Genomic DNA, 13232 nt, shown 5'->3' with positions numbered 1-13232 from the left:
GTACACTGCAGACATTCCATTGAGGCTATTGTAGGCAGCTGCCTCGCTGTGCACTATACATGGCAACAAGAGGTCGACAGGTGTGACAAATGGCCTTTTTGAGATGGGAAACAGAGCAACCAAGAGGCAAAAAAGCCTTTTAGGGAATTCGCTTATACCGAAGCAGTGGGAGCTCAGCTGGATTACGGGGCATATGCGGCCAGTTTATGCTGGCTCACTGGCCACTTATGCAGCGTCCCGCATGGATCAAAGACAGGAGCCGGAACAAGGGAACAGTCCTTCAGTGGCTCACGTGTCATGTTCACTGCACTAGAAGCTACAGCGCATTGTAAAAGAATGTTGTTATGAATTTTAAAAAGGCTCTAACTGGCCCTTCAGGTACAGGGCGTGCCAGGATACCTCTGTGGCGCTGTCTTGTCTCCGGTGTAGGGTGTGGACCACCTTGGTTCCTTCTTCTCTGTGGATACTAGCATGACTAAACTGACGTTTACATTTACTAATTAACCTTGTGCAGGACCCCACATGGAACAACCATCAAGGAAGGGCTGCAGACCTGAATAAATTGAGCATGGCATGGTCACCTCTAGAGTCGTGAAATATATAGGTGAGTCCGGACTTACTAACAGTTCACGCAACGCAGCACTGCAAGGCATGGTGCTACTCTGCATTGTGTGAACAGAAAAGACCTGAGGTGGGCCATATTTGCAAAGAGATGACGCTATTCCACCCTCTCCCTGCACTGACGCACTTGTGACTGCCTAGCACCAACAATTGAACTCTTGCACTTTGGTGCCAGGGCGCCTGCATTGTGGGCAGGATAGTTTTGTGCAGGAAGGAGTACCTTAGAGGCGTATTCATCTTTGTATGTGTACTGCAGAATGCAGCACATTTGCAAAGAGGAAGTAACAAGGTGAAATAAACATATGTTTCCTTGTTACAGGTTTATAGACTTTAGTAAATCTGGGTTTGCGTCAAAATACATGGGTGGATGCATGGGAACACCCCTGCACCACCCATGGAACGCATACTCCATACAAAGCAGTGGAATGCACTGCCGCGCACAACTTAAACATTTTTTTTTTACAAAGCCATGCAAATACCGTGAAATACATTTTGCTTTGTGGCTGCGCCTAAAATGTGGCGCTCCCATGATGCAAAATGTTCGCAAATCTGGGCCCTGTTGTCAAGCGTATCCAGTTAGGTGTCCTGTATGCCTATGGATGTCTGAGACAAGGTACCACAAGGGCTTCCTTAGTTGCAAACAGATGTCAGGGATAGAAATGCCTTTGAGGCTTAATGACATGCAGCGACCACAGAGACCACAGCTAGTTTATTGTCTGGTAGAGTAATCCCCAGACCACCTGGAAGCAGGATGCAAGTTGTTAGGAGAGGGAACAAGATGATATAGAGAAGAGAACTTACTCCTTCTCCTACTGGATGTTTCTCTGTGTTCGCAAGGTGGCGGGCCCCTGGTAAGGTGAAAAGACGAGGAGTAGATGAGACCACTACGAAGGTTTTTATTTCACTACTTTCCCCACCCCTGATACTGAGACACTGGGAGAAAAGGGCATTCCTGAGAGGTCAGAACAGATACCGAGTGCTTACTTATGTTTCCTACCAGCCCTCACTTCGAGCTGCAATCGAAGATAATGTGTTTTTCTTGGGTGTGTTTCTCTTCAGGATTCAAGCCTTACATCATGGACCATCTTGCTGTGTAGGCACAACAACCTTCACTTTTGGATTCTCGGCGGAGGGACTAATGGGTGCAGTTGGTGTACTCTTCACTGCCTAAATAAAGTAGGCCTTAGATTTGCAGCTCTTTATTCCCCTGAATTGAGAGTTAGCGCGCTCTAAGTCCTCCGCACAGAGAATGTCTGTGGCTATTGCTGGTGAACCCATCCCTGGGGTGGGGGACAGATCCATGCATAAGATGTCTCCTATTGAGGCTTAATCCTTGGGATCATAGCAATGCCCTCTGCTGCAGCTTGTAGGTGCTTTTCTTGTAACATCTTGTGAAACAAAACTGGTTAAATCAAAAAGATGAGGGGAAGTCAAGGAAGGGCTTTTATGATCAGGTCCAGCATACATGCCCAGAAGACTATATTCAAACACTGAGTATGAAGTTCCTATCGAGAGACGAAAAAAGAAGAAAAATGCTAACTGTGTGGTTGAAACCGATGAAAAGTCGGAGAGTGATCTCCTTATTGGAATAAGGCCCTCACACACCTGACAAGTAGGTGTCTTGCTTCATCATCGGGTCTGCTCCTACTCGGGCCGGCGCTGCAATGCCCGATCAGGCACCCATTAAGGGGCCTACTTCTCGGAGATCTTTTTTCCAGAGCCGATAGGTGAAGTGCAAGTGAGGGTCCTAGTGTCAGTACACGTGAAGGTGTTGTGTGCGTTAAAATAGGGAAAAATAATCCAATCCAAAAATAATTTAATGAGTATGGTTACTTCCCTAATTAAAATGAAAATAGCGCGTATCTTCACTTCAATGTTGTGTAGTGATACGCTAAAAAGAGGTCGACATGTTTCTTGCCTATTTATCAAAGTTGATGGCAATTCCTCCGGACCTAGTGATATACTACCTCCACATTTTTTGGTGGTGGTCACCCAACGCGAACAGTGAAGGAGCGGCCACCATTACAGCACCCTAAAAAATGTGTAGGGGTGGTTGGTACCTTGGTGTCAACCGGGGTAAGAAATGCTTAACCTGAAATAAAAGACACAGTTAGAACAATAAAAAAGCAATCCATTATAATATGATTTCACTGAAAGTCACTCATCCCAGTACTATAGTTTGTGGTAGTGTAAAGACACATGCATTGCGACTGAGTACAGTGACGTGCTGAAGTGCGATAAAACAGTGGTCAATCAATGGAAGGACACTGCGGTGATGAAAAGAACAACAGAAGTACGAAAGAAGAATACAGGGAAACATCATACTTGAAGCATAAGGATATAGTATCATCAAAGTGTGTCTCACCCTCGTTCAATCCGTGACGGGCCATAATGGTACCGGTCGCCGCCAGCACTGCAGTCTAGTGTCATAATATATGATAAAAACACGTTAATGTCAAACCCATAGTAGGGTATAAACAACAGCGAATTCATTCCTAGGACCCAGGTAAAGGTAGTAACTTATGTAAGGGTCACTAGAGCTCAATGGTATCGCTGACTATGAAATTGAAACCTCTACAGGCAACCCTGGAACGGTAACAAACTCCATTAAGTGAATTTAGAACTTCAAATACATTGAGTAATGATACCTGGCCAATTATCCGGACATCTGTGCCAATATGATCTGAGATAGCCATGGTACCGTAAATACATTACCGAGCAGTCTAGGTATCGTGATGATGCTCGCTTGAAGTTTGAGTCGATTAATATGAACCAGTGACAAGCGGGTATCGCGTGTCTCTTAGTAGAAAAATCCGGTTGATAACCCAAGACAACAATGGAGGGTTAAGTAGAATAGTTTTACTCACGGTTTTGCAGACGGATCACAGCGTTAACCCTACCCCTGCGGATCGGCCGGTCCAAGTAGTCTGGTGACCGGGAAATCGCTGATAGTGTTTAAAAAGAAGTAGGACGCGCGATGCGTGATCCGTACTTCCGGGTCGGGTAGAACAAAGACTGGAGCGCTACACATTCAGGAGCGCCATCTTGGGGAAGTGTGGACGGGACTGGGCAAGAAATGATAATCGAGGAAGGACAGTGAAAGTGAACGCGGTCTCGGAGGATCGCGCATTCAATCCTACGATTAGTTTTAAATGTATATGCCAATTCTGATGGTCTTCCACTAATCATGTATGATTTATGCCATGTCAGTGCCCACAAATTGATGAAGATAAGTGACGTGTAACCCTAGTACAATAGGGTAGTATGGCGGGTCAGTAAATTCAAAAATAGCCAGATGTTTAATGAAGGCGGGAATTACACTCCAGGTAGTCAGCTATTAATAAAATTCCTATTTACATTAACTGAGTCTGTGATATTGATTAACATACATAGAGTGATAACTGAGAGTGTCCCTCAGTTTCTAGAGGTCAGGATGCTCCATGGAATCTCCTCGTTAAGTCCTGATCTGTCAGATGACAGTCTCAGGACCCAACGTTGTTCCAAACGGAACAAGGCATCCTTCGTCATGCCAGTGTGTGCTTCAAGAATGCACCAATCAAAGGAGTCAGGAGGATGGTGACTTTCTTTGTAATGGGTGGTCATTCTTGTGTTGGTCTTAGCACATCTGAAAGTGCTTCTATGTTCCATCATGCGGAGCTTCACCTGTCTTGTCGTCATCCCTATGTAGATAAGGTTACAAGGGCAACGCATCATATAAACACAGTTAGTTGTATTACAGTTCGTGTGTTTTTTCAAATGCCACAAAAAGTTGTTCGGAAGGTTCAGTTGTTTTGTGACCTTGGTTTGGGGACAAACAGAACACGAACCGCAAGGAAAATGTCCCTGTACTGGTGGTAAATGCCATAGGGTGTTCTGTGTTGTGTCACGGCGTTGTTTAGGTCTGGTATGTATCAACATATCTTTTATGTTGTTAGTCCTCTTAAATGCAAATCTGGGGTTAGCAAGGTTCAGAGAGCCGGTGTTCAAAATACCCCAGTGTTTACGAATAATGTTCCTCAGACGACTAGAGTCTGGTGTGTAGGTGGTGACGCAGGTGATGGTAGTGTCGGGTTCTCTCATCCTAACCTCCAACAATCCCTCTCGATTGTTATTGCGTGCTCTTTTATAAGCATCATTAATCACCTGTTTAGGGTATTGACGTTGGAGGAGATCTTGTCTCAATGTATTTGCTTCCTTTTTGTAGTCATCGAGGGTGCTACAATTCCTTCTGATGCGAAGAAACTGGCCTATAGGAAGATTATGTCTCAGTGCCCTGGGGTGATGACTGCTGAAAAGAAGCAGACTATTTCTGTCTGTCGGTTTTCGATATAGGGTCACCGCAGTGTCCTTCCATTGATTGACCACTGTTTTATCGCACTTCAGCACGTCACTGTACTCAGTCCCAATGCATGTGTCTTTACACTACCACAAACTATAGTACTGGGATGAGTGACTTTCAGTGAAATCATATTATAATGGATTGCTTTTTTATTGTTCTAACTGTGTCTTTTATTTCAGGTTAAGCATTTCTTACCCCGGTTGACACCAAGGTACCAACCACCCCTACACATTTTTTAGGGTGCTGTAATGGTGGCCGCTCCTTCACTGTTCGCGTTGGGTGACCACCACCAACAAATGTGGAGGTAGTATATCACTAGGTCCTGAGGAATTGCCATCAACTTTGATAAATAGGCAAGAAACATGTCGACCTCTTTTTAGCGCATCACTACACAACATTGAAGTGAAGATACGCGCTATTTTCATTTTAATTAGGGAAGTAACCATACTCATAAAATTATTTTTGGATTGGATTATTTTTCCCTATTTTAACGCACACAACACCTTCACGTGTACTGACACTAGGACCCTCACTTGCACTTCACCTATTGGCTCTGGAAAAAAGATCTCCGAGAAGTAGGCCCCTTAATGGGTGCCTGATCGGGCATTGCAGCGCCGGCCCGAGTAGGAGCAGACCCGATGATGAAGCAAGACACCTACTTGTCAGGTGTGTGAGGGCCTTATTCCAATAAGGAGATCACTCTCCGACTTTTCATCGGTTTCAACCACACAGTTAGCATTTTTCTTCTTTTTTCGTCTCTCGATAGGAACTTCATACTCAGTGTTTGAATATAAACAAAACTGGTTCCCCTCTCTGTACCAAAGATGGGCAGACCGTCACCAGAAAGGAACCAACCAAAGGAAACCCCTACAGAGAAACTCTTCCTTTTTGTTAAAAACAGTCAGTCAGTAAGTCATTCAAAGGTACTTAAAATTCAGCAAGTTCACCATACCGACTCTACTGGCTTGGGTGGAAATCTTCTCAAGGGCCATTAACATTGTCGTTTTGCCACACTTGCTTGCTTAGCTGGCCGAACCTCGGTGGATGCTACCAGTCCATTCCAGACCTTTCATTTTTATTTGTTTCTTTCAACCTATACTTTTTTACTTTTTAGTTAGGTTTATGTTAAATCCATATGTGTATATATGATTTTTTTTTATAACAAAGTAGATTTACCTTTCACCTTAGGAACTGCACTTGACCTCCAGACGTTGTTTGTTGCATTTATTTGGATGGTCTCATTTTTTAATTTGAGTGCTTGTTCATTTTTTGAGTTTTGACTTAACTACTTTCCCTTTTGAATTGGATTGTGCAGTCCGTTTTTATAGTATTGCTCTGTCTTCATTTATTTGAGCTTTCAACTCCCAGTATGAAATGGTCCTTTGTACTCCTCCTGATACCAACACATGAGGTTCCCTTACAATCAATTATTCCCTCTTTGATGAGGATTGTTCCATCTAAATGCTGTGGGAAAGATGATGTACTGCTTGTTGTGCCTAGAGCAACCTTTCTTCTTACCGATGGTGGATTTAGTCATGTTATGTGAAATTCTCAAATCTAAAAGCAGGAAAATGGTTACTACTGAAAGGAAGGCTAAAACATACCCCCCACATGTAGGAAGTAACAGGTACATACATGAATTCATGCTGCAAATAACACAACCGGTTCAAGAGAACAAGAGCGATAACTCCAATAGCCCTGCACTGCTACTACTCACATAGCCAGTAACCCTAACTTTCCACCAATGGATACTTACATAGCGCAACAACCCTGACTTTTTAATACTGGGGAGCAAACGACTTCAAGCTACACATGAACACTAATCCTCTAATAAAAACACTAACAATGAGGTGTCTGAATTTATTATATTGTACACAAATTTACATCACAATAAAGTCTGAACAAAAAGAAACACTAACGCATATATATCCTTTTACTTTAAATCGTATATCACGCAAAGATATAGCTAGTATTCAAATAGCCATGCCTTGATCTTTCAGTGACAAAACATAGCCAGTATGTGTTTTGTGAATGGTCCATCCCGGTTTTCCGGGCTTGTCTAAGTAGTTCAAATATTTCAAAATAACAACAAACAAAACCTAAAAGGGTGAAGTATTTGAATACAGGTACACAGCTCGGTCATTAACACGTAACAATAAAAGTGCACAGCCTCTTACTTAAATTAATTGAATTAAATTAACCCTGCTTAAAATGCAAAACATGAAATACTGTCCTGAAAAATATCAACACATTTACATAGTAAAAACACAAAATTATTCTTCTTCTCTTCCTTTTTTTTCTTCTTTCCAGCAGATGAGCATTTCCCCTGTCCTTAGTTCCCAACTGCATGTGTATCTGGTATCCAGGCATTTATTTTGCCCTAGTGACACGCCAAAGTGAGCGCAGTGGCATTGGTCTGTCCCAGTTTAATGGAGGTTCTGAACCTGTCCTGTGGGCCACTGACCCTGCCCTATGTATAGTACTTAAAGCAGTGGTGCAGCATCTCGTGTTTTGAGAGTGACAGCGTGATCAGATTTTCTTTTTACCTGTACCACTTATGTGTGGCTTACAGGCACCCATTGTTAAAAACATCGCTGCGATGTGAATGCCCAGAGCCTTGCACTAACATCCTCTGCGTATGTCGAGTGCATGAGAAGCGCGCGGGTAGCACATGTGCAGTAGAAAGACTGTGTGTACGAATGAGTCTTTGTACTGAAGCCAGAAGGCCATCTTTCTCACTATCAGGTGGCATCTACCTAGCTTTTAGGTAGTATTCAGTTGGTATCTCTCTCAGATTCAGCTGTACATCTCTAGTTGTAAAGATATATCTTTCTGCCATTCAGATGGTATCGTTCGGCCTCCTAGCTTATTTATTTGAATAGTTTTATAAAGCGCGAACAAGACCCATACGGGTATCAGAGCGCTGTACAGAATTGGTGAAAGCAAGGGTACAAACACAATGTGACAGTAGGTGAAGTTACAACAAAGGGGAAATCGAACAGGTTAAGAGTTGGGGGTATCAGCGGTGCCCTAGAATACAAAGAGAAAAACAGCATAAAATAAAACGCACCAGAGAAGTGCAATAAAAATCAGGGAATTTAACAAAAAGAGCGAGATCACAAGTCAATGCAGTTAAGGAGCCCTAGAGGACTAGAGCAAAATAACATAAAAGCATACAATAAAATGAATCAGTGTAGTACAACAAGAATTAGGGTATTAATAAAGAGCATGATCACAGGATGGTGCTGTTAAAGTTCGTTCATGAGTAGTCGTTTGGCCAGTTTTTTAAAGGATTGTATCTGCTCTCGAAGGGCATGGAGTTCCAGATTCTCGGAGCAAGACCAGTGAAAGCATGGTTGTAAGATCTTTTCTTTTTGTATCTTGGAGGTTTCAAGAGAAGGGTGGACGTACTTCTAAGGTTCCGGCTGGAGCCCGAAAGTTCAAGCTTATTTGCCAGGTAGTACGGGGTGTTGTAGTATATGGCTTTATGAGTCAGGCAAGCTATCTTGAGTTGGATTCTGGCTTCAATAGATAGCCAATTTAGTTGCAGAAGGTCGGGGGAAATGTGGTCATTTCTCGAACCCCTAATGAGTCTATCCGATGCGTTCAGGGTAGCTCTGAGGGGGGCCAAGCTAGCTTTGGGAAGTCCAGCAAGGGTCCCCAGCCCATATTCCAATTTAAAGATAACCAGGAATTGAACTGCCGGCCTGAAGTCTTTGGGGGGGGAGGAAAGGTTTAATTTTCTTAAGTGTGTTAAGTTGGAAATTGGCTCCCCTAGTAGTAGCACTGATGTGCGCTTGCATGTTTAAGTGTTTATCCAAGGTGATACCTAAAGATTTGGCAGAGTCTACAACATGAGGGGCGCAGTTCAGAGCAGTGAGATGTTTAATCCAGTCAAGGGTAGTAGCCGAGTGATTGGGTGGGGAGCTCAAAAGAAATTCTGTTTTGAGAGTATTTAGTAGGAGATGGTTCTGATCTAACCATTGTTGGGTTTGTGCAAGTGCAGCATTTAAAGTTTTTATACCCTCTTGAGAGAAGATCTTCAGGTACAGTTGCGTGTCATCAGCATACATGGGGTACTGAATATTCGTCTGGTTCAGAAAGACAGAAAGTGGTTCCATAAAAAGGTTGAAGAGAGTGGGCGAGAGCACGGATCTTTGGGGGACTCCAATCATGGCAGGGGTACTGGATGCATAGGAATGTTAACTTTGATCCATTGCGTGCATTTATGCAGGAAAGAGGCAAACCAATTGAGGATCGGGCCTGAGGGACCCATCCTGTGTTGTAGAAGATCAATCAGTTTTCATGTTTGATGGTATCGAAGGCTGAGGAGAGGTCCAGAAAGATCAGGAGACAAAGGACATTTTGGTCAAGGGCTCTCAAGCGTCATCAACAATGGACGTTAGTGCCGTTTCAGTACTGTGCCCTGATCTGAAACGGGACTGATGGGCTGTCCAGGAGTTGATATTTCTCAATGTGGTTGCAGAGCTGTGAATGGATGCATTTTTCAAGCAATTTCGCTAAAGTCATACTGCTGGTTATAGGTCGGAAGTTGTTTGGATCTGATAGGTCCGCATTGGGCTGCTGTATTGCTTTATCGTTCAGGCAGTATCCCTCTCGCATTCAGGTAGTATCTTTTGGGAACTCCTTACATTCAACTTGTGAGTGAGCAAGCAATCATCTGAAATGGTGTGGAAATTTCTAAAAACTTCGATCTCAACTTTGGCAGTACTAATATTTCTCTTGTTAGGCGAGGGTGCTGTGTACTTGCTACTGTGAAAACATAACAAATGTCCTAAAAGGCAGATTTACTTTCATTTGCATGAAGTTTTCTTTCTTGCATGTAAAGAAAATAAATGGCCTTGCATTCTTCTATTTGATAATTTAAACCTTCCTTGAGGTCGATGAATTAAATGTGTGTACACAACACTACTTACCCAATGCACTAATATGTGCATATGAGTGAATACCCTACACATGTCAAGTGATGGAAGTTCCAGAAGGGAGCCCAGGACATGCTGCAAGAATACGAAAATTCGGTAATTTGTGGGTACTAATGACACGTAGTAATGCATAAATGCTAAAGGCATGCAGATAAATACATACTTATGATATCCATGGATACTAATTTCATGAAGGGATGCATAGACAGTAATGACATACATATATTCTGATGACACTAGCAAAATGTAGGCACTTACAACATGCTATAGTACACAGCTACAGCATATCATAGATTCTGAAGACATTCAAAGAAATCAATGAAAGGCAGAAATTGATAGATACCAGCCGCAGTAAAGGACTTCCATGCCTCCTCACATTACCCATTTTCTATGGATAAGGACCACAGACACATCCATACCATATTAAGAACGTTTTTATCTTCTACGCCTTGAGAAAGCCCCGGTTTGTGGACCACATGGGGCAAAGCACATGTTGGCTGATCTGTTGAGAAGTAGCTCTCCATTATCACATACTCAAATATGTATAAAAACACTAAACGGCATCAAATTTGTACAACAAATTCTGGAAGACTCTACAACCTAGAATCAAATTTACTAAGTACTTTCAAATGATACTACCTGTTGCTCAAGATAACTCTTATAAAGTTTCTAAAATAAATGGGTCAGGGGTTCTTTCCTTTTCCTGGAGCAACTGGAAACAGATTCAAAATTAAAGGCAAGGCATAAACTATACCCAAATACCCCTTGAACGTTCTTGCAACACCCATACCCCTGCATGCTTTAAAACTATAGCCTGAGCTTCATCTCTAGCTGTGTCTTTGCTCTTACTGTGTGATCCCTATCCTGTGTTTGCCTCATCACAGACCTCTGTCAAATCCAAACATTTCCTAATACGGTATCCAGAAATCCACATTCTTAGCAAAACATGGTATGCTTCCTCCAAATCATATCAGCTTCTGGAGATGGGTAGTGCATTTGGTGGAGTCATGGCTGATTATAACACTTAGGGCTTAATTGCAATGTCTGTCGGAATGTCTCCGACCGCTGATCTGAAGCTTTCCCACCGATATTGTAGGTTTAAATTCCGACTGCCGTATAATAATGACGGCGGCCAGAGTTTAAACTGGCCTCGGAATCTGGTGCGGTTCTGGCGGGCTCAAGGAGCCCGTCGGCCATTCGGAAAGGCCTCATAATCCCTTAAGGACAATGTTTCATTCGTCGAGATTATGATGTCAGTTTCCGACAGCTTTTCCATGTTGGCCTTTCCGACATCGGAAGGCAGTCGGAAAGCACCTTTGCAGGCCCCTAAAGGGGCCCCCTTCCCCCTTGGCCCTTCACATGTGGCCCTGGGGGCACCTATGGTGCCCCCCTTAAAAACTCTGCACCGTGTGGTAGGCATTGTGAGGTGTCTGCCACACGGTGCAGGGATTTTCACAAACTCCCATAGAGAAATGGGAGTTTGCGACCGCACCATTGCATCGTAATCAGGTATTCGGAACCGCCGACGTGTGGTCGGGCAGTTGCCTCACTGAAACGGTGCCAGTCGGAGGCAACTCCGACTGACATTGTAATTAGGGCCATAGTTGCAAATTCATTAAGTCTGCTAAAAAATTATTATATTTTAGCACTCCCAGAACCTATCCTCCTCACACATAACTTGTCTTGTGTCTTACAGTTGAACATGACAGGGACACCTTCTACCAGAAGCCGTACTGGAAGGAGTTTAAGTTTGACCTGACACAAATTCCATCAGGGGAAGCAGTGACTGCTGCAGAATTCAGAATTTACAAAATGCGAAGTGTGTCCCAACATGCAAATAAGAGCCTGCATATCAGCATTTACGAGATTGTGAAGGAGCACAGCAACAGGTATGTGGCATGCAGGGTGAGGGGAACGGGCATTGTACACAGAACACACACGAATCACAGTCAAATACCCCCCCAGCAGCAATGGGACAGCCTATATAAAATAGACAAGCACCACACAGCAAACATCTACAATCGTCCAAATGCATACTTTGCATAACATTTGCACATAAGATGTACTTGTGGTGAATCATTTTTAAGAAAGTTACACAAAAATTGTTAGATGGTTAGATGATCCTGATTATTATCTAATGTTTATGTCAAACCCCATGATTAAATATTCATGATGGAACCGATGCATTGATCCTGGCAAATAATGGCCAGCTAGAACATCGTGATCTACTAATAATCACAGATCCCAAGACTGTGATTAAATACCATCTTTCAAAGGTACAAACATTTTTAAAGATTGCTAGCTGCTTTGTCAAGCGCTATCATGGTATTGTGATTTTCCTTCTACAGTATCCCAAACAGAGCACCCCACACACCTCAGATATACTACAAACCTTTCTAACAATGTGTTGCTAGCATAACATTTGTTCCAGGTGACTTGTTGGCTACTTTTGTATGTCTGTCTTTGTATGTCTGATCACTCTAGACCAATGCTTTTTACATAGTGATGACAATGCTACTGATTACATTTATAGGCCAAGTAGGTTTTTATTTCTGGAGACTGGGACCAACAGTCTATTGAGCCATGAGTCTGTCAATCCTTGGATCATTAGGAAATGACTGAATGTCCTATTCAGGACTAGTTTCTAAAAGCTTGTCAAGTCACAGAAATATTCTGGGTGTTTCGCATTTGATCCTGGAGATTCATGTGAAGGTAGGTTGATGGTCAGCTGGATAGCATCTGCATCAAACAAGCATAGTCATGACCCTAGTTTCGTTGGACCTTAAATGGTTGATATAATTTTCCATAGCTGATCTGGCTTATTTTTATCCGCAAAGATTTTTTTAATGAGTTCCATCCAGGTGGTCTCAACTGTGTAAATCTCTGTATTGTGTTGCTGGCTATCATCAACTAGAATGTCCTGGAATCTTTGGTCTTTGCTGCTTCTACAAATAATCTCCATCAGTTCTCTTTGTATGCCACTTACTTATCCCTGATTAATTCTTGTAGAAACCTCTACTATGTTTGAACTCATCCCAGCTCACTCCTTCCCTTAATTACAAGACAAGTTAATTTTTCGCATCCTTGCATTTTCAATCGAATCATTCAATTGAGATTGATAGGGTCCCTCTCCTTTATGCCACTGGTTTTTCATCACATGTAGGTCTTCTTGACAGCCAAGGGTTTAAAAACTTTGTTATGTTGCAGTAAGACTGCCGTCAGTCCTTATCATTTGGGGCCTCTATGGTCCAGTCTTTTATTGCTAGTGCTTCAGTGCCCCCTAACAATTCTTTAAATCCCTGGATGATGTCCTGTGTCCAGCGCAGACT

General features: G+C 42.8%; 1 protein-coding gene across 1 annotated transcript in view; it reads left to right on the top strand.

Moving 5' to 3' along the window:
- The window catches only part of LOC146857745 (bone morphogenetic protein 8A-like), a 279039-nt gene that overhangs the window by 175097 nt on the left and 90710 nt on the right, over nt 1–13232 (top strand). Inside the window, exon 2 of the mRNA XM_085648358.1 lies at nt 11600–11792. Coding sequence (XP_085504484.1) covers nt 11600–11792 — 193 coding nt within the window. The remainder of the gene's footprint in view (nt 1–11599; nt 11793–13232) is intronic.

Source organism: Triturus cristatus, chromosome 3_2, assembly GCF_964204655.1.
Source record: "Triturus cristatus chromosome 3_2, aTriCri1.1, whole genome shotgun sequence".
In the NCBI taxonomy this organism is placed as follows: Eukaryota; Metazoa; Chordata; class Amphibia; order Caudata; family Salamandridae; genus Triturus; species Triturus cristatus.
The sequence above is the reverse complement of the archived record's forward strand: the minus strand, read 5'-3'. Positions and strand labels throughout refer to the sequence as shown.